The sequence below is a fragment of the Camellia sinensis genome, chromosome 7 (genome assembly GCF_055761805.1).
Source record: "Camellia sinensis isolate YWXY chromosome 7, ASM5576180v1, whole genome shotgun sequence".
Classification (NCBI taxonomy): domain Eukaryota; kingdom Viridiplantae; phylum Streptophyta; class Magnoliopsida; order Ericales; family Theaceae; genus Camellia; species Camellia sinensis.
Window position 1 is genome coordinate 188,504,111 of NC_138967.1, and position 26,717 is coordinate 188,530,827.

Below are 26,717 nucleotides of genomic sequence, written 5' to 3' on the forward strand. Positions count from 1 at the left end.
GCTAATTTCCTATCTTGGTAGATACGAGAAGAAGTTTTGGTTGCTTTTATTATATTTTGTGTGAGATTATCAGGCAAATAAAAAATAGTGTATGTGATAAAGCTTTGGGTTCAACCAATTGTGCAGTATTAGTGAACTATACGACTTAGTCGGGCTGTTGTATCCTGGAGGGGACAAGTCAAGGTTTTTTCTGCTGCACCGGTGTGAGGCTTTGCCTAACCGTAGAAGGCTTGAATCTCCTTAAAGAAAGCGAATTTCCCGCGTCTCAGCCCTTTATTGTAACTTTATTATTTGTATTTTCTAGTGTTTTATTTGTAATTATCACCAACAATTTTAAGGAGACTCAATTAGCAAAAGTTCATGGAGCCAGTACTGGAGAAGCCCAACGAGAATACCGGCGATCTCAACAAGCCCTTCCGGTTCAAGGGAGCCCATTTCAAGAGATAGAAAGGCAAGGTGCTTTTCTACCTCAGTCTCCTCAAGGTGGCCTCCTGACCGAGAAAAATCCGAACAAAGTCCCCACTGAAGAGATGACCGATGAGGAGTATGCTGCTCATCTTGAAAAAATCGAGAAATACAACACAGATGAGTATAAATGTCGATATTATCTTTTGAATTGTCTTTCGGATCAATTTTATGATTATTATGATACTACTTACACCACTGCCAAGAAAATTTGGAAAGCCTTGCAGAATAAATATGACACTGAAGAGGCAGGCGCTAAAAAATATGCTGCAAGCCGTTTTTTCCGCTATCAGATGATAGATGGAAAATCAGTGGTAGAGCAAGTTCAAGATTTTCAGATGTTAGTAGCTGAAGTTAGATCTGAAGGCATCAAAATTGGAGACAATCTTGTTGTAGCAAGTATTGTTGACAAACTACCATCGTCTTGAAGGGAGTTCCAGAAGTCAATGCGTCACAAGCAAAAAGAGACGTTCTTGGAGACTCTAATCACACGGATTCGGGTGGAGGGGGAAGCACAAGGACAAGATGCGCTTATGACACAAGAACATTCCAGTGCAAAGGTAAATTTAACTTCTGGAAATATTTTACCTAAAGGTCGATTTCATAAAAATAGTCACTTGAAGCCAGTTAAGAAAATCTGGAAAAATACTGGAAGACCACAAAATAAAAATTACCCGAGACAAAAGAAATGGAACCAAGAACCCCCTTCACAAGGTCTGACAAATGTGACATGTTTTGTGTGTGGCAAAAGTGGGCATATTGCTTGAACTTGCAAATTTCGAAAACAACAGTCTCGACCACAGGCTAATGTTACCGAGGAACCATTTGTGGCTATGATTACAGATATTTTTATGGTTCAATCTGTGGAAGGGTGGTGGGCAAACTCTGATGCCAATAGGCATGTCTGCTATGATAAAGATTGGTTCAAAGATTTCACTCCTTTTAATGAGGAGAGGACTGTTATGCTTGGTGACTCCAGTTTAACCAAGGTGCTCAGGTATGGAGATGTTGAGCTAAATTTTACCTCTGGACGTGTGCTTGTTTTAAAAGATGTGTTGTGCACACCGTCCATGAGGAAAAATTTGATGTCAAGTTATTTTCTTAACAAAGCTGGTTTCAAACAGACTGTTGAATCTGACCAATATGTAATTACTAAAAAAGGCATATTTGTGGGAAAAGGGTATGTCTGTGATGGAATGTTTAAATTAAATGTTGGAAATAAGAAAGCACATGTTTCTATTTACATGCTCTCTTCTATGAATTTTTGGCATGCTCGTCTGTGTCATATTAATAGCCAATATGTAGGAGTCATGAGTAGTTTATGATTAATTCCCAGACTAACAAATAAGTTTGAGAAATGAGAAGTTTGCAGTTAAGCAAAAATAACTAAAAGGCCTCATAAAAGTGTGGTAAGAAATACTAAATTGTTAGAATTAATTCACACTGATTTATGTGAATTTGAAGGAATTTTAACACGTGGTGGAAATAGATATTTTATCACTTTTATTGATGATTTTTCAAAATACACTTATGTATACTTATTGAAAACTAAAAGTGATGCTTTTGAAAAATTTAAAGAATTCCTTCTTGAAGTTGAAAATCAATTCGGTAAAAAGATTAAAAGATATAGAAGTGATAGAGGCCGGGAGTTTGAATCTTTTGGATTCGACTCGTTTGCTCAGTCTTTGGGAATAATCCATGAAACTACTACACCTTATTCACCTGCATCGAATGGTGTAACAGAAAGGAAAAATAGAACTTTAATGGATTTAACAAATGCTATGCTAATTGAAGCAGGTGCTTCTTCAAATTTGTGGGGAGAAGCAATTTTAACTGCATGTTATGTCATGAATAGAGTGCCACATAAAAAAACAAAAGTTACACATTTTGAGTTGTGGAAAGGGCATAAGCCAAATTTGAGATATTTGAGGGTTTGGGATTATCTAGCTTTTGTTAGACTTGTGGACCCTAAAAGACCTAAATTAGGTGTGAAAGCTGCAACTTGTGCTTTTCTTGGATATGCAACAAATAGTACAGCCTATAGATTTTTTGATATTGAAAACAAAATAATTTTTGAATCAGGTGATGCAATTTTTCATGAAGAAAAATTTTCTTTTAAATCTAAAAATGGTGGGGGTCAAAATTATCAAGAAAATATTTTATCTGAAACCGGTTCCTCTACTTCCCTTTTACAAAACCAAGATACTGTAGTTTTTGAACCTAGAAGGAGTAAAAGAGCCAGATTAGAAAAAGATTTTGGCCCTGATTATCATGTTTTTAATGTGGAGGAAACTCCAATAACTTTACAAGAAGCTTTGGCATCTCCTGACTCTGTTTTTTGGAATGAGGCTGTAAATGATGAGATGGAATCATTATTATCTAATAAAACTTGGGTATTAGTAGATTTACCACCAGGTTCTAAAACTATTGGCTGTAAATGGGTTTTGAGAAAAAAAACTTAAACCAGATGGAACTATTGATAAATATAAAGCAAGGCTTGTTGCAAAAGGTTTTAAATAACAAGCAGATCTTGACTTCTTTGATACATTTTCTCCGGTTACTAGAGTTACATCCATTAGATTATTAATTGCAATGGCTGCAATTCATGATCTAAAAATTCATCAAATGGATGTTAAAATAGCCTTTTTAAATGGAGACCTGGGTAAAAAAATCTATATGGATCAACCTGAGGGTTTTGTGGAACCCGGTCAAGAAAGCAAAGTGTGCAAGCTAGTTAAATCCCTATATGGCTTAAAACAGGCCCCTAAACAGTGGCATGAGAAATTTGATTCCTGCATGATTGAGAATGGCTATAAAACGAATGAATGTGATAAATGCATCTACTATAAATCTGAAGAGAATTCACATGTCATTATTAGCCTCTATGTGGATGATTTACTTATATTTGGCTCTAATTTGCATATCATCGTGGAAACTAAAAATATGCTTAGTAGCAATTTTGATATGAAAGATCTTGGTGAGGCTAATTATATTTTGGGAATGAAAATTACCAAAACCTGTGATGGTATATTTCTTGATCAGTCGCATTATGTTGAGAAAATTTTGAGAAAATATAATTTTTATAACTGCAAGCATGTTCTTATTCCTTTTGATCCTCATGTGCGTTTATTTCCTATTGAAAATAATAAGAATGTAATTAATCAAAAGGAATATGCTAGTATGATTGGTACTTGCGCTATGCGACTGACTGTACTAGACCTGACATTGCCTATGCAGTTGGAGTACTTAGCAGGTTTACTAGCAAGCCTGACAGTGATCACTGGCTAGCCATTGAGCGGATTATGAAATATTTATCTGGTACCATAAAATATGGTTTGTTTTATAATAAGTATCCTGCAGTACTTGAAGGTTACAGTGATGCCGATTGGAATACCTTGTCAGGTGATTCATTATCAACTATTGGTTACTTATTTACATTGGGAGGTGGTGCTATAAGTTGGAAATCTAAAAAACAAACCATTATTGCTAATTCAACAATGGAGGCTGAGCTTATTGCTTTAGCTACAGCCAGTGAAGAAGCAAATTGGTTAAGAGATTTGTTAAATGAAATCTCTTGTTGGGAAAAACCGATTCCACCTATATTGATTCATTGTAATAGCACCGCAACAATTGGTCGAGTTAATAACCGTTATTATAACGGTAAATCCAGACCTATTAGAAGAAAACACAATACTGTGTGATTTTATATGAATAATGGCATCATAAATGTGGATTATATTAAATCTGGTGATAATCTTGCAGATCCATTAACTAAGGCCTTAGCAAGAGATAGAGTCTGGAATACATCGAGGGGGATAGGGTTGAAGCCCATTGAATATAGCAGGAGCCATGTATGAGGATACTCAACCCAGGGACTAGAGATCCCGTAACTGGGTTTAATGAGAAAAACGATCATGTGATGGCCGTGAGAAATGCACTACATTACTTTTTACCCATCCCTATGATGTAAGTGCATTTATCCTGTAACGTTGTAGATGTTGAGTTATTAAATAACTCTTAATGAATTTCTGTAGCTCTTATTGAGTGAGGTGTCATAGTTACAGGAGCACCCTTGACAGAATTCACCTATGTGAGTGTGGTAGTGGGGCCGCTACCTATGAGATTTGGGCTAATTCTTAAACACACTAATGAATCCTGGGATCGCACAAGGCCGTAATGTGCTAGCTTTTAAAGCTTTTGTGAACACCTGGAATATTATGTGTGTGCAATAATTATTTATTTCCCTTAAGTAGTCATAGTTCAATGCTGAGCATACTATTGGCTCTGGAGTAAAGATATTGTTTCACTAATGGAGGTTTAATGTAGAGCACACCTACCATGATGCATAATATCTTTATTTCCCTAATAATCTCAGTTTTGGTTACCTATAATATTAAAATAGGTGGGGGAATGTTAGTAGGTATTTTAATATTATAATGTATTATAGGTTGGTTTTCTTTTATTTTCTTCCAAGTTAAGCCTTCCAAGTCCTTGTCAAGTCTTTGCCAAGTCTTGGTCTTAGTCTCCCCATTCTTATCCTTTCAAGTCTTCTCCAAGTCTTCGCCAAGACTTATCCTCGTCAAGTCTTCTCCAAGTCTTTATCCTTTTCTTAATCACCAAGAAAAACCTTCCAAGCCTTATCTTCTATATATATTGAGCTAATTTCCTATCTTGGCAGATATGAGAAGAAGTTTTGGTTGCTTTTATTATGTTTTGTGTGAGATTATCAGGCAAATAAAAAATGGTGTATGTGATAAAGCTTTGGGTTCAACCAATTGTGCAGTATTGGTGAACTATACGACTTAGTCAGGCTGTTGTATCCTGGAGGGGACAAGTCAAGGTTTTTTCTGCTGCACCGGTGTGAGACTTTGCCTAACCGCAGAGGGCTTGAATCTCCTTAAAGAGAGCGAATTTCCCGCGCCTCAGCCCTTTATTGTAACTTTTATTATTTGTATTTTCTGGTGTTTTATTTGTAATTATCACCAACATTATGTGATCATAACCTTAAATAAAACAGTCAAATAAAACTTTGTTTAGATATTCGATGAAACTCTAAGACGCATTCAACTTACACAAAGCCTAAACATAATAACAGAAAAGAAAAGGTGGGTACAACATTTTGCTTACAATTCCATACCTGTGCCATGCTTGCTCATAGCTAAATATTGAACTTTTCACAAGCTTCAGAGAAGCCTCACATGTTCCATCTGCATCACTTCAGAGAGTAAACAATCCCCCAACAAGCTGATAGTTGAATAAGTCAACCAGATACAAGCAGCATACCATTTCGCTGTAAAGCGGTCAAAAAGGACTCCTCACTTTTAGTGCTTGTGTAAATGATCAGGGGCTTGGCTTGAAATTTTACTGAACTAGATCAAGTCACATGTATTGAATAAGATACATGAAAATAAATATGCAGAAAGAACTAAATGATCCCAAAGAAATGGCTGTGAAAATATGATATGTAGGGAAAGGAAAAGTAATTTAACTCTATGAAACCAAACCAGAGTCCTCCACTTCAGGTCTTAAAAAACACAACGCCAAATTGGAAACACCATATGAAATAACAAAGAGACAAAAACTCATACCCATATCAATTAGAGGAAAATCCACACTACCATCTTCCCAAACTTCCAGCACATAGAGTTGGCGAACACTTGAATCATAATAAGAAACTCCAATTCTGGCAAGAAAAATTATTCAAGCCTAATAATATGAAACCCCAGGTAAATTTAAGTAGGAAATACAAAATATAGCCTACGTCTTACAAACAACTATATTGTCTTTTCAGTAGTATTAGCAGAGTTGGCAACAGGCTTGTAAAAGTAACAACTTTTTTTTTTCCTCTCATCACTACAGGGAAAAAGGGTTACGGTGGCGTTTTTTTAACGACGTTTTTTTAAACATCACTGTTATTAACATTTAACGGCGTTTATAAACGCCGCATATTCTTTTAACCAAAACGGTGCCGTTTTATAATAGGAGGCGTTGAAAAACGCCTCCGAATGCGGTGTACCGCACGCCCCTTCTCAATCCTTATTTTGTATCTGGCCCTCTCTCAACCCATATGCATACATCATTTTATCTGAGCCCCCCCCCCTCTCTCTCTCTCTCTCAACCCTCTCTAAGCTCCATCGAAGCAATTTTGAAGCTACATCGAAGCTCTAGATCGAACCGATTTCAAAGCTCCGTTGAAGATTCAGTGATTTCTAGCGAAGATTCAGATATTCGAAGCTCCATCGAAACTCCAGATCCAACCGATTTCGAAGCTCCATTGAAGATTCAGTGATTTCCATCGAAGATTCAGATATTCGAAGCTCCATCGAAGCAATTTCGAAGCTCCATCGAAGCTCCAGATCCAACCTATTTCGAAGCTCCGTTAAAGATTCAGTGATTTCCAGCGAAGATTCAGATATTCGAAGCTCCATCGAAGCTCCAGATCCAACCGATTTCGAAGCTCCGTTGAAGATTCAGTGATTTCCATCGAAGATTTAGATATTCGAAGCTCCATCGAACCAATTTCGAAGCTCCATCGAAGCTCCAGATCGAACCGATTTCGAAGCTCCGTCGAAGCTTACAGAGTGAGACCACTTCATCATTCTTGGCTGTGATGGCCTGTGGGGGGTATATCATCTGTCCACTATCTTTTTTGCCTTCATTTTAAAACTATTTTGTCAACACACTTTCCGAGTTCTATTATAAAGTTGATGTTGTTAACAACTGTCAGGTTTTTGGACCAAGTGATGCTATTCAATTCGTTCACAAGCTGCTTAAGGTCAGAATGCATCTTTAACTTCCCAACTTTTGCCCGTTTCATTAGGATTGATGTGGCGTTTATTCTTTTAATTGTAGTTGAATATGTATATTCTCTTCCTGGTTACATAATAGTGAATTTGTCCATTCTCCTCCTAATTGCATTTAAGTGAATATGCACATAATTGTTGCCCCAACGGTATTCTAGAATAAGGGCCCTGGATGACTAAATTTTTTTTATGCTTAGAATATCACTCTCCTTTTTTTTGTTAGTTAAAATTCAATGTAAATCAAATGGACTGATTCAATTACCAACCTGTTTATTATCTGAGTAGTACACTTGTTTCCTTTCATTCTGACCAAATGCTTTAATACTGTGAGTGATATCAGGCCCTGTTTGTTGCAACTTCTTTGTGCTGAAAACTAATAATCAGAAAGTAGAAGTTAAAAGTATCCCTCCCACATACTTCTGAATAATCATATTTTTTTCAGCTTGTGGAAGCTATGTTTGTGTAGTATGCAAAAACTTTATCAAAACACTCTAAACAAAGTAACCTCTAGTGTTTGTTACAGGCTCCCAAATGGACTCGGGATACATATATATTATATTGCTTTGTAGGATTCTTAGACACCATTTAATGGCCAGGACATTTGACTTTCTGTCATGTCCTATAATTTATTGGCCTACTCATTAATCAAGGTGTTTCACATCCCCAAATTTCTTTTCACTTTCTATATTTCAATGTGATTTTATCATGGAAACTATCTTGATGATGCTATATTTGGTTACAGTATCCTGTGTATTTTGCTTTTGAGGATGACGATATCAATGTTGTGTTAGCTGATGTCAAGAAGAATGATGTTACTGGTCAGCCTGCTACTGCAACCACTGGAGGGTTAGTTGATTATAGTCAGCATGTTTTGAGTCATTTAAAACTAAGATCTTCTAGATGTTTAACCTCAGAGCACTTTATGATTACTTTGATTCCCCAAATTTGGTTCTCTTGTGTCATATGTTACATAATGTCAGACAGATATTTAGTGTTTTCACTAGTAATGGCTGTAATGAAACAAATAACTGAGGAATTGGCTTTGTTCCATTAATAGTGGGGGCAACCAAAACCTTTGTGGTATCAAGCAAGTAAGTTTATTTTGCTTTGTCGCAATTCAGAAGTTACATTAGCTAGTGCAAGCAATTATAGATGTTAGCTCTTGTAATTGAGGCTAAATTTGAGCTTCGCCATACCATGGCGCAATTTCATTCCAACTAATTCTTCATTGGTTTAAATTGATACTTTGCTTCAAAGTTTCATGCTAACTCTACCGTCTAATTACTTATAAAGGGTGCAGGATGTGGAATCTACGGTGCCAACTGCATGAAATGGATCATAAGTATGCAGGTAAAGTACCAATACACCTACCAAAGAGTTGGTTTTTGTTCCAAATACAGTGTTGTGACCTATTACATTTTTCTTCTTCTGTCTTCCTCTTTATCTGTGTGGAAGTGCTAGGTTATGTATTTCTGTAACATTAGAGTTCTGGATGAGTGAAACTAGAAAATGATTCTTTTGAGTTTTGAGCTCTAAATTCAAGTAGCCCATTCATCATGATATGTATATAAAAGCATATTTTGTGATATCTTTCATAGTGTAGGGAAAATTAGCAGTGGCTGCTTCCATGGGGTAGCTTTCCATCAAGTAGAATATCATGTTTGGCATTAGACCATAGCTTGTTGCAGATGGAGAGGCTCTAATGAATCTTTCTAGGACTTTGTTGACCTCTGTTAAATCACATATCGGAGGAGGTGTTACCCCATCGGATTTCATATCATGTTTGCTGAGAGACTTCACAAAAGTACAAGGAAGAAAAGGAACCTCGGACTTTGAAGCTGCCCACAAGAACTCTATCCTCTGGAAAGAAATTGGCTTTGCTGTTTCATCCATTTTCAAGAATTTCCGAGGGTGTTGCACCATGTGAGTGTTGTCACCCCTCTCTAATCTAAAAAAAGGCAGCAATAATTAAGGGACGTTTTGCTTCCTCATCTCATCATCTTTATTTGTAAGCGACTTTTTGTTTTGTTAACACTTTCTGTTTTCCCTATTTCGCTCAAGGCTTGGACCTATGCAAACTGAAGTAAAGAGGGCAGAAGAAAAGAGGACAGATACTGACGAGAATATGTTGACCATGTTCGACATCTTGAAGAGCAAGAGAAGGGTTAAACTTGAAAGTTTGATATTGAATAGAAAATCTTTTGCACAGACAGTGGAAAATTTATATAAATAGAAATCATCATGTAAATGAGATGGTATGAAACTTCTATAGAACTTAGATGTTAGATTGAGAGAGAAATGAATAGACCTACTTTTAAAGAGACCATGTTAAGGATTCAAAAGCTTAAGGTAATTCTTATATGATGATTTTAATTTGTATGATAAAAATGCCGTGTTTTATTTTGTGTTCTTGCACTGCAGGTCTTCCAATCGTTGCATAAGAAGCTTATTGTTTTCACTATTTGCATTTCTCCTGCAGGCTTGTCTTCTTCCTACTCCTAAAGGAGCATCCTGTGCTAATTATGCTAGATGTGTGAGTCAGATTCTACAGAATCTGACCAACATGCAGGTGCTAATCTTAAACCATATATCACGCATCCACTATTTGAGTCTTGCTTCATGTCTTACATTGTCTCTCCTTTTGTGTAGTCTTTGTTCTTATTATTTATTTCCATATTAAAGTTTGAACTTGCTGTATGTGAAATATGCCACTACCCAAAGTTGATCTTGCTTATTAGGGGTGGAGAGCTGGAGTGCATGCGTTTTAATTTTCCGATTTGCTTGAACTTAGCATATGCAAATGGAAAGTTATTTTGTCATGGAATTGCTTCCTGTCATCTTGGGGTTATGCCTCTCTCTTATGGCTGGATCATTTGTTGTTTCTTTGCTCCTGTCCAATTAATTTTTGAATCCTGAAGTGTGTTTTTTTTTGGCCTAACAAGATTTTCTGTCTTGTGTTGGTTCACGGTTTCTCAAATAGAATGATCAATTTCTGAACCTTAATAGCATGAAATCCATTGGCAGGATTTGTGAAAGGTGGCTTGCATAAAATGTTATAGATGTGTGTAAGAATAAAAATGTCTTACAGCAGGTGATTAATCAATTTTTTTTTTTAATCTTCTATAAAAGAAAGAAAAGAACAAAATCCAAGTGAGAATGATATGAGATAATAGGAATATATTCCAGGGTTGGTCCATGAAAAGGACCTTCATTTTTTGACATTATATCTGTTGTGTGGTCCACCAGTTCACAAGTGGCCAAAATCCAGACCAAATTAGTCCAAGTTCCTAGTACATGTTGCTCGAAACCCCCCATTTTTTTTCTTTTCTTTTCTGTTTTTTATTTTTTTTAATTTATATTAAAATTTCATTTTTGTTCTTATTTTTTAAATTGCAACAATAAAAACTTTTATATTGTAATGTGATCCTTTTGTTACTGCAAAAATGTTGGTTAAAATGTAAGCACGCTTTAGAAACACTGAAGGAAAAAAAAAATTATGACATATTATACCTTTTATTTTCAAATTTCATTTTAGTCTCTCATATTATAGTATTCACTCAAAATTTTAAACAATAGGCTAATGAGAGGATCAAATTAATGCACGAGTTGCAGTCTGAGAACCTAAAAATTAAAATGTACATGACCAAAATAAAAAGAAAAAACAAATGTAAAAAACCACTAAATTGTAATTAATTTATTTGTCAATTCACATAATTTGAATTAGTCTATGTAGTGTAGTTTTCATATCTTCAGTAATATTATCTCCAAACAACCAAATCCATGGCCTAAAACGGCACACAAAATGTATATTGTGGCAAGTTTGATTGTTTTGTTAATGTAATTACTCTTCTACCTTAAACAACTAAGCATACAGTTTTTCTAATAATAATGTCTTTTTTTTATTATTATAAAAAAAAAAAAAGTTCCTTGGTGTCATAAACAAATAACCAACAAAATGGAAAAGCCAAAAAATGGATAATCATAAGACTTCCGCAAAAGAGAGAATTAATTGTGATAATTGGCGCATAGAAAAGGGGGTGTGAGAGATAAGATTAAGAAAGGTTGTGATATTCATAGCCTAACATGTTCCATCTTTCTACTGCACATATTTTATGAAAAAAATTGTTATATTAACATTATTTATATAAAAAAAATATATATTTAAATAATATGATAGTGATATTTTTTAATCTATTAGCTCAAGTGTAATTATTTTTGTTTGAAGTTAGGTCACAGTAAATCAGAGTATACTGTATAAAAATTCAACATAAAAATTATGTTGACTTATCATTACTCTATCATTAAGTAGCAAGCAAGTACCCACCCAAAAAAAAGAAGCAAGCAAGCCTTTTTTTTAATTTTTATTTTTTTTATCCTTTCTTTAACGTATAGATATCCGCTAGATACACCTCAATATGAAGAGAAGAATCTTGAACCTTGATAGGGGTAAGTTCATAAAGGCTATAACTCACTATGAACAATTTAAGCCCGCCAGTTAAGGCCCAATACATAGTTTAACTAATGAAACCCAGCGTTGCTGGAGCTCAACATGGCATCAAGAACCAATGACACTTAGACACGTGGCACGTGAAGGACATGCCACATAAGCAGACAAAGATCCTGCAAAGTTATTGTACTGCACATCAGCCATTAATGAAGCCCCTTACAGCATTTATTGCGATAACGCTCCCCGTCGAGACAGAACGGCCTCACCATGAACAAGGCAAGTTAGAGCATAGACTTTCGGCCAAGTTGGCAGGTCGGAAGGGACAACGAAATGATTACCAAAGGATATAAGCAGACGTCGAAGATATGAAGAAGGTTAAGCTTTCTATCTCTAATCTATCTCCACATTCCACTTCTCTTTCTAACTTGCTCATCGGAGGGTTCGCTGGGGGGACTCCCCGTTCTCCGTTGAACTCTTGTGCAGGTTTTCTGGTGGGCTTGGTCATTCGGACACTGGTTTGAGAAGCGTGGATCAGTCTGACCCGTTCCACCTGGAACGAACTGCATCATCAGTTGGCGCCGTCTGTGGGAAATCTCCTAGTCCGTGCGCCAGTTGTGCTCATTGTCACCGGAGGCCCTTTCCCAATAACCTCTTCCTACCACCTGCGAAGGTGGATGGTTACAACTAGATCCATAGCTTCCCACCCCAATGTTCCCGACCACCAAGCCGACCCTCCTAATCCAAACAACCCACCGCAGTATTTTACCAAGCTCACTAACAGCATTAACCGCCTGGCTGAGCAAAACCAAGCATTGATAAATGCTCTACTCCAAAGAAACCTTCCCATGCCTCCTCTACCACCTCCAGATATTCCCCCCAACCAAAAACCAGCCCCGAACCATACTATCCAGCAGCCCCATCCACCCAACTTGAAAGGCTTGCGAGCCCTTCCTCCGGATGTAAACCAGCCACCCCGAGCCCCGCATCCATCGGTCCCGACAACAACCCCCGAATATATCCAGGTATGCCTTATGATTAATCTAGAATCTAGATAATTTATATCTCATCTAAAACAAATTAGATTTTTCTTAGGTGGAAGTCATGGCGTAGTGTTCAGTGTGCATATATGTATTTAATCAAGTAAAATTACTGCCTAAATTTTATGCTTATTTTTAATTTCTAATGGCTATTTGTTTCCATATTGCTTATGTTTTTTAATATTTTATGGCTTAGATACTGTTTTGTTGTAGTGGTAAAGGGCAACTGTTTGCTACTGTCAATAGTTTTGTGTTTTGTGTGTTTTTTTTTTTATAATATTGATCTTGTACTTGTATTTTGGTAGTATCAAGAGAAGTCTCTAAAGCTTTGATGGACAGGGTCCCATATGAAGAAGCATCTATGATAATCACTGTAAGCTGTGTGATAATCCCTGGTATTATATCTCAGATGTATGTGTCGGAATAAAGTATAGCTGAGTTCATTCTCGTTGTCTTAATATCTTATCAGCAATTATGGCATGTGTTGCAGTTTAACAGTGAAGGTCATGACACTTCTGTTCTCGTGTTGTAGGTACTGATGGTTGTGGGAGCTGGACGTGGACCTCTTGTTAGAGCATCGTTGCAGGTCTACTCTTATGTCTATGTTGCGTGGAGATGAACATGGATGCAAACACAAAATTTGGATTTGACATATTACATAAATGCTAAATGCTAAAATGTCGACTTCCCTGAAATGGAAAATCAAGAGAGATGTCGATATTTACGTGTTCGACCTATGTTAGAAAAGTTTTTGGTTATATATACACACTCATAGATGTATATAAAAGAAACTATTTTAAACATCTAGGATGTCATAATTAGTGTACATACATCAATGCTCAATTCCTTGGGAGTCGTGCTTGCACTACTTTGCTTTATAGTTTTTTCATATTAGTTGTGGCTTATGTTTCTGAAAGGGGCTGCTTGATTTTATTGCAACTTTGATCTTTTTTGTTAAAAACCTTATTTTGTTTTTCTTATCTTCGTAATAGGCAGCTGAAGAAACTGGACGGAAGTTGAGAGTTTATGCAGTGGAGAAAAATCCAAATGCAATTGTCACACTTCATGTAAGTTGTCAAATCCAATCATTTGAATCTGATTATTATTGTGCCTTGTTATAATGTAATTTGATGGTGTGGTTCTTGTTATGCATGCAAATATTGTACCACTGAAATTTTTGTAAAACTAGACTTCTTTAGGCTTTTACACTGGTCTAGGGTTTGTAAGTTAGTTCATGTCTTGATTATGTTGAACATTGGTCTGCAATAGTCACTTTGGAATTAGGAGAAGCAGGATTCTGTATTATTTGTGTTGCATTTGTTTTTCAGAAGGATTACCAATCTAAATCATATAGATTCACTTATGCTGACCTTTTTTTTCCCCTTCCTCTGAATTTTCTTGTACTGAACAGGGTATGAATGACAGAGTTGTCCCACCTTCAATGACAGATTTTGTGCAGCGGCTTCTACCATGGGGCCATGGTGCATAAGCTCCTTTACGACGGCCATTTCACCTGTTATTATTTCTGTGACGAATGCCATAGACAGATTTTCACTACCATTTTTGGAAACCCACGAGGGCCACTTACCGCTAAAGTAGATAGTGAAGCGATAATAGAAGAGGAAAACCTTGGTGATTCTGTCATGGACTGAGAACATTTTCTGCCATGAGAACCATTTTTTGTTTCTTAGTAGATGCTTTCATGGTACTTGTATATATAATTAGTTTGAATTGTATCTTTTGTGCCGATTTGTTTTGTAATAACTTTCAACTTACCACTAGGTACTAGTTTAACTTTATTTTCATCTTAGAATTGAAATATTTTTATGTATTGAGAAGCATGAATTGTTCTAGTATTATGTTTACCTAAATTTAGTCAATATATTGTATATTTTTCATCTTTATAAAAGGTATTTTTTTTGGGTTAAATCTCACAGAATTAGCACAATTTATTATTATTTTTTTAAAAAAAATGAAGTTATAACGGCGTTTTTAAACGCCACTGTAGAAAACTAACGGTTATATTTTTAAAATAAAAATGACCTATCACGGCGTTTTTAAAACGTCGCTAATGTGGAGTGACGTCATTGGACCATTATGCAGCACATTTAGCGGCGTCTTTCAAAATGCCACCTATACTGATATAGCGACGTTTTTAAAGCGTCATAAAGTTACAGCGACGGCCGCATCTCCGGCGTTTAGTACTAAACGTCACAAAAACAATTAGCGGCGTTTTTGATAGCTATAGCGGTGTTTTTTAAACGCCACTAAAAACTTAATTTCCAGCAGTGCATCTTTTTGGTACTTAGACTTAACCAATGTGTAATGATAAACCATGAGACACCCATATCATGAGTATCTAATGCTTAGGAGAGAGAGAACTAGATAGCATTATTGTAATCCCCACACCTGAACATTGTTTCTTTATTTGGTTTCGTTAGATGATTATTGGCATTTCAGGCATAGTTATTTGTATGAAATTGCATATCAATTCTGAATTTACATTTTTAGATTAATATCAAATAGAATACAAATTTTCATACATCCTCATCTCATTATCAACTAGTACTATTTTAAACTTGTTCTTTTCCAACATTAATTTATACACGTAAACATGCAACAATGGGAAAAGAAACTTACCGATGAGCATGCACAATGCAAGCCATGTAGACCTGAATAAAAGACCAAACTATAAATTATGTCTAAACGATGGTTGCAAGTTATATATGCAAAACATATGTTATGTTACAGACTGTAAACTCGAAAAGATAACATAGAACTTAGACTTGACAATGATTATTACAGATTCTGCGATTCAAAATAAATAGATGAATAAAATAAATTAAAAGTTACATTAAGATGAGTGTGAGTGCACGCACAATAGCAGCTTAGGTTGGTTCTGGAAGACAATTACATGTGGAGCTCCCAATTATGACTTAAACACAAAGCTACATTACTTCAAATACAAACTAAATTTTTTTGAAGATATTGTAGGATTCGAAGCTATAAATGTACAATAATACTAGTGATGTCTTCTAGATTCTACTCGATGAGACAAACTGAAAATTTTTAAAAATTCATAAAAAGTCAAGACAAAAATAAGCTAAAAATAGTAAACTTTTTTGGCTTTTTTATTTTTTACTTTTTAGATTCGTCTACACAAGGCGATACGGTAAATTTAAAAATAATAATAATAATTTTTTTTTTTTTAAAAGTGCCTTATTTTAGTGTTCCCAAAGTGCAGCGCTTGTTTTTTTTTTTTTTTCTTCTTTTTCTTGTGAGTCTCGGTGCCAAAAATGTGGTACCAATCGGACTTTAAATATGCATATCAATTCTAAGAGCTTCGAGGTCAAGTAATCTAGTCCACAGCACCACATACGACTAGTTTGGATGCTGAGAAAGTTAGGAAACATAGAAACGTAGAAATTTTAAAAATTAAATAATTTGTTAATTAGGACCTGTAACGGCTAGCCTAAGTTAATTTTTTTTTTCCCCTTCAGTTATTCTTTCATTCATGTAATAATACCAGAGAGCTACAAGAACCAGAGGAATCGCCATTATCTTCCATTTATTTTCCTACATTTTCTCAGCAACCAAACAATCAATTGTTAATGAAAATATATTTTTGATATTATTAAAAACTGTTAATGGACTTAATTAATGAAGTAGGTCATTTGTTATACAACTGAAAACTTAAAGGGTGAGATGTAATTTTCAAAATTATAAAGAACGTTTCATATTTTAAACAAATCTCATATAGTGTGTTTGTAATTTACGCAATAAATTGATACACTTTTGCCAACTCATTCTATATGAATTTTTGTACAAAATTTTTTATTTATGTACGGGAAAGATATAAACCTTCTCGTATAATCCTGTTGATCAAGTCTGCGCTCCTCTGTGCAACGTCGCTTTACTCCCTGAAAACACAAACGTGAGCTAACCGGCGGGTGTGTGCCGGAAACCCCTCCGATGCCTAAGTCAGAAAAACAGACAAGTAGACAAGAAGCTCTGTGAATTCGAGAGTCAAAGTTGTGTGTTACCTCTTCAAAGGTGATGTTTGTGAGCTTTTATAGGTTTCGTGTGGTACAATCCTAGTAGCACTTCTACTCCTCCATGCAGAGTCCTCCTAGGATTCATACTCCTGAAGGATAATGCTTATCCTTCAACACCCCCCTCACTGCTTAAACCAAGTGAGATGGTTTTACCATGGCCGAACTACCACGACCGAAGAAAACATGGCCATGCCGAGTCACAGAGTAGACCGAACTATCGACAGTTTGGTCCCCTCCTTCACTGCTCTGCCTCAGCTCTTTCTGCTCAGACCGTGCTAACTATGTTGTTTGAACCGTGCTAACAATTAGCTAGGTCCTACCGAGCTATCCGTGCTATGCCTGCGATCGGTCTAACTTTTGAGACCGAACTAACTTCAAAGTAACCTTAGACCGGTCTAAGCACAAAATATCTTTAGTCCGGAATAATCTTCAAGCCTTATTCAGACCGGACTAACTTCTGGGTTTTGGGCTCTTTTTACTCTGCTGTTCTTATTTTGGCCCATTAATGGCCCATTTCCCAGCTCGGCCTAATTTAATCATATAAATTACCCTCTCAATTGCCCCTTAATCCCATCGGCAAAGCATGATAAGGATTACTTGTATATTGGCTGAGTTAACAGCCGGGCTAAAAAACTTTTAAGACTTTCCAACCGAGCTAAAAAACTTCTTTTTAGCCTTTGCAACCGAGCTAAAAAACTCTTTTAGCCTGTCTAGCCGAGCTAACTTAAACCGAGCTGCACCTGTCCGGTCAAAACGTCTCTTCAATCACAGCAACTGAATCGTTTCTCCTTTCCATGACACGTGGCACGCCCTTATTGGCCTATTGCAGCTGTCACGCCGCCCTCGTACTTCGCATAATTTGAACAGTTCCCGCCTTTTGCCCCTTCTCTTTCCACAAAACAACCCTTTGTTTCTGAATCACTTACCCCATTCACTCTTTCTTTTCTCCTTTTGCCTCTATTGTTCTCCATCCTTTGCAACTGTGAAGCTCGTGCTCGCTGTTATTTTCTACTTCTATTTCCTTCTCTTCACCTGGTAAGTTTTTCAAACCTGTTTTGCTTTTGTGGTCTTTGCATTTGCTTTCTTTCATTCTTAGCACACTGTTTCTATTTTTGCAAAACATATTTTCTTGCTCTACCTTGTGTTTTCTAGGAAAAACCTTCATAAGAACCCCATAAACTTCATGAAGCTGTCTGTAGAACACTTAGTTTGATCCATAATTACCATATAACCGAACTAAAAAGTAGTTTGTAGTCAATGTCATTCTATCAGACTACTTAACCGAACTAGCACTCCATGTTGGTACCAGTAGTTTCAATAAGTCAAACCACTTCTTGATAGACCTTAGCCGAGGTATCCAACCGAACTAAGTCTGCACTTAGCATACTGGGAAACCTTAACTTCGACCGATCTAGGTCTTTGGGGCTAAACTAGCTTTCTTAGTTTTTAGACCGAACTCAGAAAGCTGCCCCTAGGCGCTCAACCGGTCTAACATTACCTACTAATCCATTCGAGCTACCAAGCACCTTGTTGAAACCGAGATAGAACTTGTAGCATCCACATAGCCGAAGTAGGACTCCTATTCTTGCTTTGATTTTGTAGCACGGTCCAATGATCTGTGCTTAACCCCTTTGTTTTCCACTTTGCAGACTTAGGTTGCCCAGGCACTCCACTGCGCGCTCAACCGAGCTACTAAGCATAATTTTGCGACCGAACTAAATTATCCATAACTTAAAAAATAAATGGGGAAGTATAGGTTTTTGGTAGAAACCCCTGGTGGCCTGGCCGAATTCCGAAGGGATTACAACATCCCTGACGACGTCCAACTTATCCTGGCCGAACAAGATATCGTTCCATGGGGGAAAGAGGGCTATGTACCTTTCACCCTCCTATCAATAATAGAAACCAGACTAAGATTCCCCGTTCAACCCTTGATCTGTGAATTCCTAAGACAAACCAGAATATGCCCAACTCAGCTTTCGACCAATTCTTACCGTATAATAATGGAAATAGCCGAACTAAACCGTCGAGCCGGTCTTAACCTCGGTCTAGCAGAAATATTCCACCAATACTCCATTGGCTCCAAAGATGACGGGTGGGTCTACTACCTTAGGATACGCCGTCGCAGAGAAAAAATAATAAAAGATACGCCGGATAAGGACTTAAACAATGACGATTTTTTCTGGGTATCTGAGAATTTTGAAGACCACCAAGCCCAGATCCCAGGCCGAAGTATAAATTGGAAAAAAGGAACACCTGGTATAATTACTTCGGTTTGTTCACATGCTTTGTTTTTATTTTGGTTACCTGCTCCTGAACCGAACTAACAGTTAGTCTTCTTAATGCAGATTCAGCCCATCTTCAATCTTTGTATAGTTACCCCAACCTGAACATATTTCGCGCCGCACTACATTTTTCAGAAAGAAGTTGGGCCAAACTTCTTAATTTTGAGCCGACATACCGTTACAGCGGTCGCTGTAAAGCCAGAGTAACTGACTTTTTGTTGGAGGACGCCCCCGAACCAGACCCAACCTTGCCACAAGTTAGACTAATCCCACTGACCGCTGAAGAAGAAATGGCTAAGAGAAATAGAGTCAGGGCCCTCTTGACCGAGACAAACAGGGCCGAGGTACCACCACCAAACCAAACACAAGAAGTCGTGGTGGCCCTACCCTCTCAACAGCCTTCATCATCTCGGGCGAACAAGCGTGCCCGGACTAGCCAAACCGAGCAGCGCCTTGTGGACGAAGATGAGACCATTCTTCCGCCACCAAGCCTTCCACCGAGCCCTCAGCCAGAGCGATCCGACCGATCTAGCTCTTCCAAGTGGGCACCTAAGCTCACTTTCTAGAATTGAGATATCCAGGACACCGACTCGGTGGTCGCAGAGAAGGATCACGTACTGGCCTTCAATCTGGGCAAGAGTGTGTGTCTTCCAAAAGACATGGAGCACCACCACAATCAACTGAACACCGAACTGAAGTCCATCCGGTCTTCAACGAAATCAATGATTCTGGTACGTAGCTTTTTTCGATCTTTCTAATTCTTCCAAGTTTCAGTTCGGCTAAAAAAGAAACAATTCTTTTGCAGGCCATTCAGAAAAACAATATCACTCACAGGCGAGTGTTGGAGCTAAGGAAAATAACTAGGCAAGCCATGGCAGAAGCCGAAGCCAAGACTGCCGAACTAAATCAATCCCAACAGAAGACGGCCGAGCTGGAGGCCGAGATAACTCGTCTAACCGGACTAGTTACCTCGGCTAATACCGACAAACAAAGAGCGCTGACCGAGATGAAAGACAAGTATTTACGGGAACTGGTGAAACTTGAGGGTGTTAAGGACGCCGAAATAACAGTTTTGAAGAAGAAAGCTGAAGACGCCGAGCTGAAGGGCTTCAAGGAAGGCGAAGCTGCATACATCCAGCAGTGTGAAGTTGCGAAGGACTTGTTCTTCAAGTGCCGCTGGAGGGGTGCCGTGGAGCAGCTCGGTTGTGGTCCCAACACCGAGGTCTACAATGCTCCTCAGTATTTTATTCCGGCCTCATTGGCGGAGTATGCAGCCAATCTTCAGAAGCAATTCCTTGAATCGTCTGACGACGATAACAAGAATGAGCCAACTGATACTCCTGTTGACAATGTTCCAGCTAACCAATCAGTTCGGGCAGAGCCTGCGGTAGAAGATCTGACCATTGAGCAACTAGCTGAGACCGAGCTCCTAACTCAGACTGTAATTCCGTCTGAAATCGGACTTCGAGTTGATGCCGAGCTGGATGCCGAAATAGATGACCTTTTTGGCTGATTTTGTATTTTTTCTTTTTCTTCTTTTTGCTTCGACTTGTAACCGGGCTGGGAGCCCCTCCCTTGTAATCGCTTTGAACTTGATTAATGAAGTGTTTTTTTGTTTAAATTTTATTTCGGTTTGATCTGTATGCTTGTGCCTGTAATGTCTTTTTAATGACTTCTATTGCTTCAACTGTTATCTTGGTTTACTTTCCTGTTTGAGAATGCTTTCTAACTGCAACTTGAACCATACTATTTTTCGGCCGAGATACTTTATTTCGGTCTTACCTGTGCCATCTGACTGACCTTACTAGCCAACCACTCTTTAGCCGATATACGTACTTCGGCTAAAGAGTACCAAGAGTGGTTTAATCCAGTCAGCCATTCTTCAGCCTGTGTCCTTACTTCGGTTGAAGAGTACTAAGGGTTGGTTTAATCCAGCCAACCACTCTTTAGCCGTTGTCCTTACTTTGGCTAAAAGAGTACTAAGAGTTGGTTTAATCCAGTCAACCACTCTTTAGCCGATGTCCTTACTTCGGTTAAAGGGAACCAAGTGTTGGTTTAATCCCGTCAACCACTCTTTAGCCGATGTCCTTACTTCGGCTAAAGAGTACTAAGAGTTGATTTAATCCAGCCAACCTCTAGATTGGTTTTTTCCAGCCAACCTAAAGTAAAGTGTTTGGTTATTCCGACCAAACGTCCTGCAGCCTGGATCCTTATCCTGGGCTTAGGAAGGGTGTTGGTTTTTCTGGCCAACCTTTAGATTGGTTTTTCCAGCCAACCTAAAGTAAAGTGTTTGGTTATTCCGACCAAATGTCCTGTAGCCTGGATCCTTATCCTGGGCTTAGGAAGGGTGTTGGTTTTTCCGGCCAACCTTTAGATTGGTTTTTCCAGCCAACCTAAAGTAAAGTGTTTGGTTATTCCGACCAAACGTCCTGCAGCCTGGATCCTTATCCTGGGCTTAAGAAGGGTGTTGGTTTAATCCAGCCAACCTCTAAGTTGGTTTTTCCAGCCAACCTTTAGATTGGTTTTTCCAGCCAACCTAAAGTAAAGTGTTTGGTTATTCCGACCAAACGTCCTGCAGCCTGGATCCTTATCCTGGGCTTAGGAAAGGTGTTGGTTTAATTCAGCCAACCTCTAAGTTGGTTTTTTCAGCCAGCTTAGAATAAAATGTTTGTAATAATCCTAACTTCACTAAAACTAACTTTTACAGAAAACAACTATGCTGAAAAGAATCGACTTGTTTTATTGAGGAAAGAGAAAATTACATATGTTTATAAGGAGAAAGCTAAAAATAAAATAACTTGAGATTGGCAGTGTTCCATGGCCTGGGAATTGCTTTGTCGTCCTTGTCTTCTAGGTGGTATGCCCCTTTGCCTGCTAATCCAACCACTTTGTAAGGACCTTCCCAATTAGGCCCTAGCTTGCCATCTCCTAGCACCAGGGTGTTTCCCATTACTTTGCGCAGCACCCAATCTTCGATTTTGAATTGCCTTGGATGCACTATTTTGTTGTATTTCCTGGATAACTCTTGTTGATATGAGGCAATGTGGACTAGTGCTCTTTCTCTTCTTTCTTCGGCGAGGTCGAGCTCCAATGCTATGGCTTCTCCATTCAAGTCTGGATCAAAATTTTCACTTCGAATTGTGGGGAGGCCAACTTCCAGTGGGATTACTGCTTCCATGCCGTAGGCTAAGGAGAATGGTGTTTCTCCTGTTAATCGTCGAGGTGTGGTGCGGTAAGCCCATAAAACATGAGGAAGTTCCTCCGTCCACTTGCCTTTTGCCTTCTCTAACCTTTTCTTCAGTCCATCCAAGACAACCTTGTTTGATGCTTCTGCTTGGCCATTTGCTTGAGGGTATGCTGGTGTAGAATTGTAGAACTCTATCTTGTATTCTTCACAAAAGCTTCTAAAGATTTTGCCATCAAACTGGGTGTCGTTGTCTGATATGAGGGCTTTAGGTATGCCGAACCGAGTAATGATATTTTGCCAGACGAACTTCTGCACATCTTTTTCCTTGATTGATGCCAATGCTTCTGCTTCCACCCACTTTGTGAAGTAGTCTGTTGCTGCGAGAAAGAACTTCCTGTTTCCGGACGCTGTTGGAAGTGGTCCTACTATGTCCAAGCCCCACATTGCAAAGGGCCATGGGCTGGTCAATGGTAGGAGTTCTCTGGCCGACTGATGTATTTGATGTGCGAACTTCTAACATTTCTCGCACTTCTTCACATACTTCTCGGAGTCTGCTTGCATGTATGGCCACCAGTATCCTTGTGAAATGGCTCTGTAAGCTAATGATCTTCCTCCTTGGTGGCTTCCGCACACCCCCTCATGTATTTCGAACAAGAATGCTTCTACTTTACTGGGGTGGACACACTTTAGATAAGGTCCTGAGAAGGATTTTTTGTACAATGCCATAGATGGGGAGAGCCAAAATCGCTGCGACTTTGCTCTAATTTTGCTGGCTTCTTTCTTTTCTTCCGGTAAGACGCCATCTTTTAAGAATAGTATGATGGGATCCATCCATGAGGGGCCTAGCTTGGCGTAACATACCTCTTCTGCTTCGGGGTCTTCAATGCTTGGTCTTGGTAAGTAGTCGATGAGCAACGGATGAGGGATGGAAGTATCTGCCATTGAAAAGCGAAGCCTGCTAGTTCGTCTGCTCTGCTGTTTTCCTCCCTGCCAATCTGTTCTATCCTCACTACTTCAAATTTCTTGATCTCTATTCTGACCAATTCTTGGTACTTGGCCATCCTGTCATCCTTTGCTTCATAGTCGCCAGAAATTTGGTTTACCACCAGCTGTGAGTCACTGTAGACCATTAATTCGGTGGCCTTCATGTAGAACACTGATTTGAGTCCTGCAAGAAGTGCTTCATACTCCGCTTCGTTGTTTGATGCTGGGAAGCCAAGGTTGATTGCTTGCTCCACAACCAGGCCGTCTGGTGAGATGAGGACTATGCCAAGTCCTGCACCATGCCGGTTGGATGCTCCATCCACAAAGAGCTTCCACATCTCACCAACCAACAACTTCCAGCAAGTGGAGGGGTCAGATGATGTCGTGGGGTCAAGAATGTTGCTGGTGTTTTCTTCAAGGTCCATGCTTGCTGTCTGTCCCTCGCTATCTGATTGTACCAAGTCTTTATGAGTTGGTGAGTCTTGGCTTGGTGTAGCATGGTTTGCTTCTTCCTTGCTGTCTTTACTCTGGTCTGCCATGGGGTCTGACTGAATATCCTGCACTAGGGGTTGCGCTATTCCGGCGTCAATTTCTATTCCTAGTTTGGTTGTATTAGTCAGGTCGACTGGGCAGATATGATGACTTCCTGGCGTGAATTTTGCGATAAAATTCGCCAATGCTTGAGCTTTTATTGCGGTCCTGGGTTGGAACTTGATGTCGTATTGCCCCAACTCTACTGCCCACTTCAGAATTCGCCCAGAAAAGTTCGCCCTTTCAAACAAAGCTTTTAATGGGAAGGCTGTGAGGACAACTATGGTATGGGGGTGAAAGTAGTGCGACAACTTCCTTGAGGCCATCATCAAGGCCAGAGCCAATTTTTCCAGTGGCAGGTACCTCGTTTCGGCTCCCAGCAATGTTTTGCTGACATAATAGATGGGCAGATGTTGAATTCCTTCCGCACGGACCAACACTGCGCTAATTGCGTGCTGAGAGACTGCCAGGTACAGGAAGAGTTCTTCTCCAGGTATTGGGGTGACCAACAATGGTGGAGAAGACATGTATTCTTTCAAGCTTTCCAGAGCTTGGTCGCATTCTTCGTCCCATTCGAACTTGGCTTTTAGTGCATGGAAGAATGGTCGTAGTCTATCCGGTGACCGGCTTATGAACCGATTGAGCGCAGCTGCCATGCCGGTGAGATGCTGCACTTCTTTTACTGAGTTTGGTCTCTCCAAATCCTGGATTGCTTTGATCTGGGAGGGGTCTGCTTCTATACCCCGGTTGGTCACAAGAAAGCCTAGGAATTTGCCAGATTCTACTCCGAATGCACACTTGGATGCATTGAGGCGCAACTTGTGCTTCTTCAGGATCTCAAACATCTCGCCTAGGTCCTTGAGATGGTCATTCTCATCCTTGCTCTTGACCACCATGTCGTCAATGTAAGCCTCCATTGTTCTACCTAACAATGGTTCAAACATCTTGGTGACCATTCGTTGGAATGTTGTCCCTGCGTTCTTTAGGCCAAAGGGCATGACCTTGTAACAGTATAGTCCCCTTGGAGTTATAAAGGATGTGACCTCCTGGTCTGGTTCATGCATGGCGATTTGGTGGTAGCCTCTGTATGCATCCAGAAAGCTAAGTCGGTTGTGCCCCACCGTTAGGTCTACCAATTGATCTATTCGTGGTAGAGGAAAGCTGTCTTTCGGACATGCCTTGTTGACTGTTTTGTAGTCGACACAGACACGCCACTTGTCATTCTTCTTTGGCACCACGACTGTGTTGGAGATCCATCTTGGGTAGTGCACCTCTCTGATTGCTCCTGCCTCTAGCAGGTTTCCTACTTCTTCAGCCACTATCTCGGCATGGTGGCGTACCGATCTACGGGTGCGTTGAATGATTGGTCTGGCGGATGGGTGGACATTGAGTTGGTGACAGATGAAGTTGGGATCAATGCCTGGCATGTCGTATGGTGTCCAGGCAAACACTTCGATATTAGAGGTTAAAAATTCTAAGATCTCTAATCTCTCAGGGCTGGACAACGATAAACCGAGCAAAAAGAACTTATCCGGGTTCTTTTCATCTATTCTTACCTCTATCAAGTCTTCCACCGCTTTTTGATTAGCTGCTTTGCCTACATCTGCGAACAGTTCATTGTTCTCAGGTTCTTCCACCGAATGAACGTATCCTTTGGCAGCGCGGCTGCCATTCACCGTGATAAAGCATTGCTTGGACATAATCTGATCTCCATAGACCTCTTCAATTATACCGGTGTCGTTGGGGAACCGCATTACTTGGTGGTAGGATGACGCCACCGATCGCATGGCATGCAACCATGTTCTGCCTAAGATGATGTTATAAGTGGAGGGGACCTTTAATACCCAGAACTCCACTTGTTTCGTCACGCTTCCTGCCTTGACAGGGAGGATTATTTTGCCAATGGGCCATTCTGGCATGGAGTTGAATCCAATTAGGGGAGATACGGCAGGTGCCAAGTCTTTATCTTGTAACTTCAACTGTTTAAAGGTGTCGTAGTACATTATTTCACATGAACTGCCTTGATCTATCAAAATCCGCTTGACGTCAAAATCCTTGACTCGGAGAGTGACAACCAAGGCATCATTGTGAGGGCAATATATCCTTGCCAAGTCCTTATCCGAAAAAGACATGACGTTCGTGGCCTCTGTCTTCCCCTTCTTGATGGCAGGTTGGGCACTTTGTACCTCTCTTAAATGCTCAGCCTTTTTGATTGATCCTCTGAACTCGCATAAACGCTCGGGTTCGAAAACTCCATGTATCACATTGATAACACCTTGAGGTGGGGCATCGATTGGCATTCCGTTGGGGTTGTTATGGTCCTAGGGGGCTGGTTGGGCCCCTCCTTCAATGTATTCATCCAGGTGACCTGCTGCCACCAACTCCTCCAGGTGCTGTCTCAATGGCGTGCAATTTTCAGTGCGGTGCCCCTTTTCTTTGTGGAAGTGCACCGTGATCTTTCGTCATAGTCCTTCTAATCTTCCCCAAGCTCAGCTGGCCATCTGACGAAAGGCTCATCCCATATTTCACTTAGAATTCGGTAGATCGGTTTCTTGAAGACCGTGGTTATGGCAGTGCGGACTCTCAACCATCTTTTATCCTGGTCCTTTTCGTTGTCTCGTCTGCCTCGTCCGTTTTTGCTTGGACGGTCTACCGCGTTGACCTTTGCTGAGGCCTTCTTCTCTGGTACTGTGGTCGTGCCAGATTTTGTTTTGGCACGTGCGCCATCCTCTTCTACCCTGATATGCTGATGCACTCTTTCCATCAAGGCTTCCATGGTGAGGGGTGGTGTCATGGTGATTGAGTCCCTTAGTTTGTTCCCGACCGGAAGGCCTCTCTTGTATTGTGCAATGGCGAGATTGGTGGGACAGTCCCCAATCTAGTTGAATGTCTCCCAGTAGCGACTATTGTAGGACCTTAGCGT

At 39.4% G+C, this 26,717-nt stretch overlaps 2 protein-coding genes, 1 long non-coding RNA gene and 1 pseudogene across 4 annotated transcripts in view; 2 read left to right on the forward strand and 2 right to left on the reverse strand.

Moving 5' to 3' along the window:
• The window catches only part of LOC114282148 (DNA mismatch repair protein MSH5-like), a 49,423-nt pseudogene extending 33,103 nt beyond the window's left edge, over positions 1-16,320 (reverse strand).
• The window catches only part of LOC114280988 (protein NLP6-like), an 89,114-nt gene that overhangs the window by 56,829 nt on the left and 5,568 nt on the right, over positions 1-26,717 (reverse strand). The window lies entirely within an intron of this gene.
• LOC145794913 (non-structural maintenance of chromosomes element 4 homolog A-like) lies at positions 7,883-9,501 on the forward strand. Its single transcript, XM_082877246.1, has 5 exons — positions 7,883-7,918; positions 8,011-8,114; positions 8,326-8,359; positions 8,947-9,191; positions 9,330-9,501. The coding sequence occupies exons 1-5, from the start codon at positions 7,883-7,885 to the stop codon at positions 9,499-9,501; spliced, it is 591 nt and encodes a 196-aa protein (XP_082733372.1).
• On the forward strand, positions 12,730-14,527 carry LOC145794876 (uncharacterized). The gene is made up of 3 exons (XR_014334839.1): positions 12,730-13,338; positions 13,745-13,819; positions 14,164-14,527. It is a non-coding gene; the product is annotated as an uncharacterized LOC145794876 (long non-coding RNA).